This window comes from Haplochromis burtoni, unplaced genomic scaffold, assembly GCF_018398535.1.
Source record: "Haplochromis burtoni strain Fernald_Lab_line unplaced genomic scaffold, NCSU_Asbu1 Contig_1144, whole genome shotgun sequence".
NCBI classification, from domain to species: Eukaryota; Metazoa; Chordata; class Actinopteri; order Cichliformes; family Cichlidae; genus Haplochromis; species Haplochromis burtoni.
Genome location: NW_024583505.1, coordinates 1 through 1075, shown reverse-complemented (window position 1 = coordinate 1075; position 1075 = coordinate 1). Strand labels below are relative to the sequence as shown.

General features: G+C 35.8%; 1 protein-coding gene across 1 annotated transcript in view; it reads left to right on the top strand.

The window, feature by feature from the left end:
• Nucleotides 1-1059, top strand: part of LOC102294577 (alpha-2-macroglobulin) — a gene marked incomplete at both ends in the record, with an annotated part of 11725 nt that extends 10666 nt beyond the window's left edge. Inside the window, 3 exon segments of the mRNA XM_042216629.1 lie at nucleotides 229-363; nucleotides 706-796; nucleotides 954-1059. Coding sequence (XP_042072563.1) covers nucleotides 229-363; nucleotides 706-796; nucleotides 954-1059 — 332 coding nt within the window.
• Between the last annotated feature and the right edge of the window lie 16 nt (nucleotides 1060-1075).

Here is a 1075-nt window from a genome sequence, read left to right as displayed (position 1 = left end):
TTTGGGTCCACTCTCTCTCTTCTCCACACAGTCCTGAGAATTACAGAACCATAAAAATTGATTTTGGTAATTACCAATCCTGTTCATTTAGGACAGCTGTGGTATAAACCTTACATTGAACAGTGATCTGATCATTTGTAAATACTACATATGTGGTTCATATAAGTACAGATCTTTAATCTGATTTTCTCAATTGTTTGAACTTCTTTGAACCATTTTTTTTCTTAGATATTTAACTTGCTGCCTGTCATGAAAGCATCTTATTTCCCATATCGGCTACGAGAACCAAGAAAATGCTTGAAAGTGAGAACAAGAAGATATTGTTCACCTAAAGGAGATAATGAAGCCTACATTGCTTTTCAGGTAATATATAAATATTTTCCATGAGCATGTGTTGTGTGTTTCACTGGATCCATGGATCCAGCTTCTTGATGTTGGCCTCGCACCTTGACTGTTTCAAATGTTCCACATAAGGTGAGTCTTAATAGTTGCATAAATAAATAATATTCTACTGCACTATGTAATATATGACAAACAATAGTCCTTCTCTGCAGCATTGGTGAACTTGGTATAATTACAACAGCATTCCATCTGCAGATTTTGCATCCAGCTAACAGTAAAACTCCAGAGCATATCAGCTGATGATAAATATAATGCTTTTCATGGCTTTAGCTGCAATTAACTCTGTGATGTTTGTGTGTCTAGAGAGTAGGATTAAAGGTGGCAACAAACCTGCTGCTCGAAATTCCTTCATGTCTGAGTTTCATGGGAAGAGAATACCAGTTCATGCCCTTAGGTGATATTTTTGTTTTGATTTGCTTTGCAAATTCCAAATCATAAAAAAGTTCCCAAAATCAAAGCAGTGTGTTACACCTTCTTATTGATTCTGATTAAGTATTTATTTTTTTATTCTTTCTTTTTTTTTCTTTTTTTCTATGAATCTAAATTACAAGCGGGTTCAAGTTACTCTGGAGGATCTTTAGGTCCATCAGAAGGGCCGATGAAAACTGTCCGTGCTTTCTTCCCCGAGACTTGGATTTGGGACCTGGTGGAAGTTGGGTATGTCTTAGTTTTT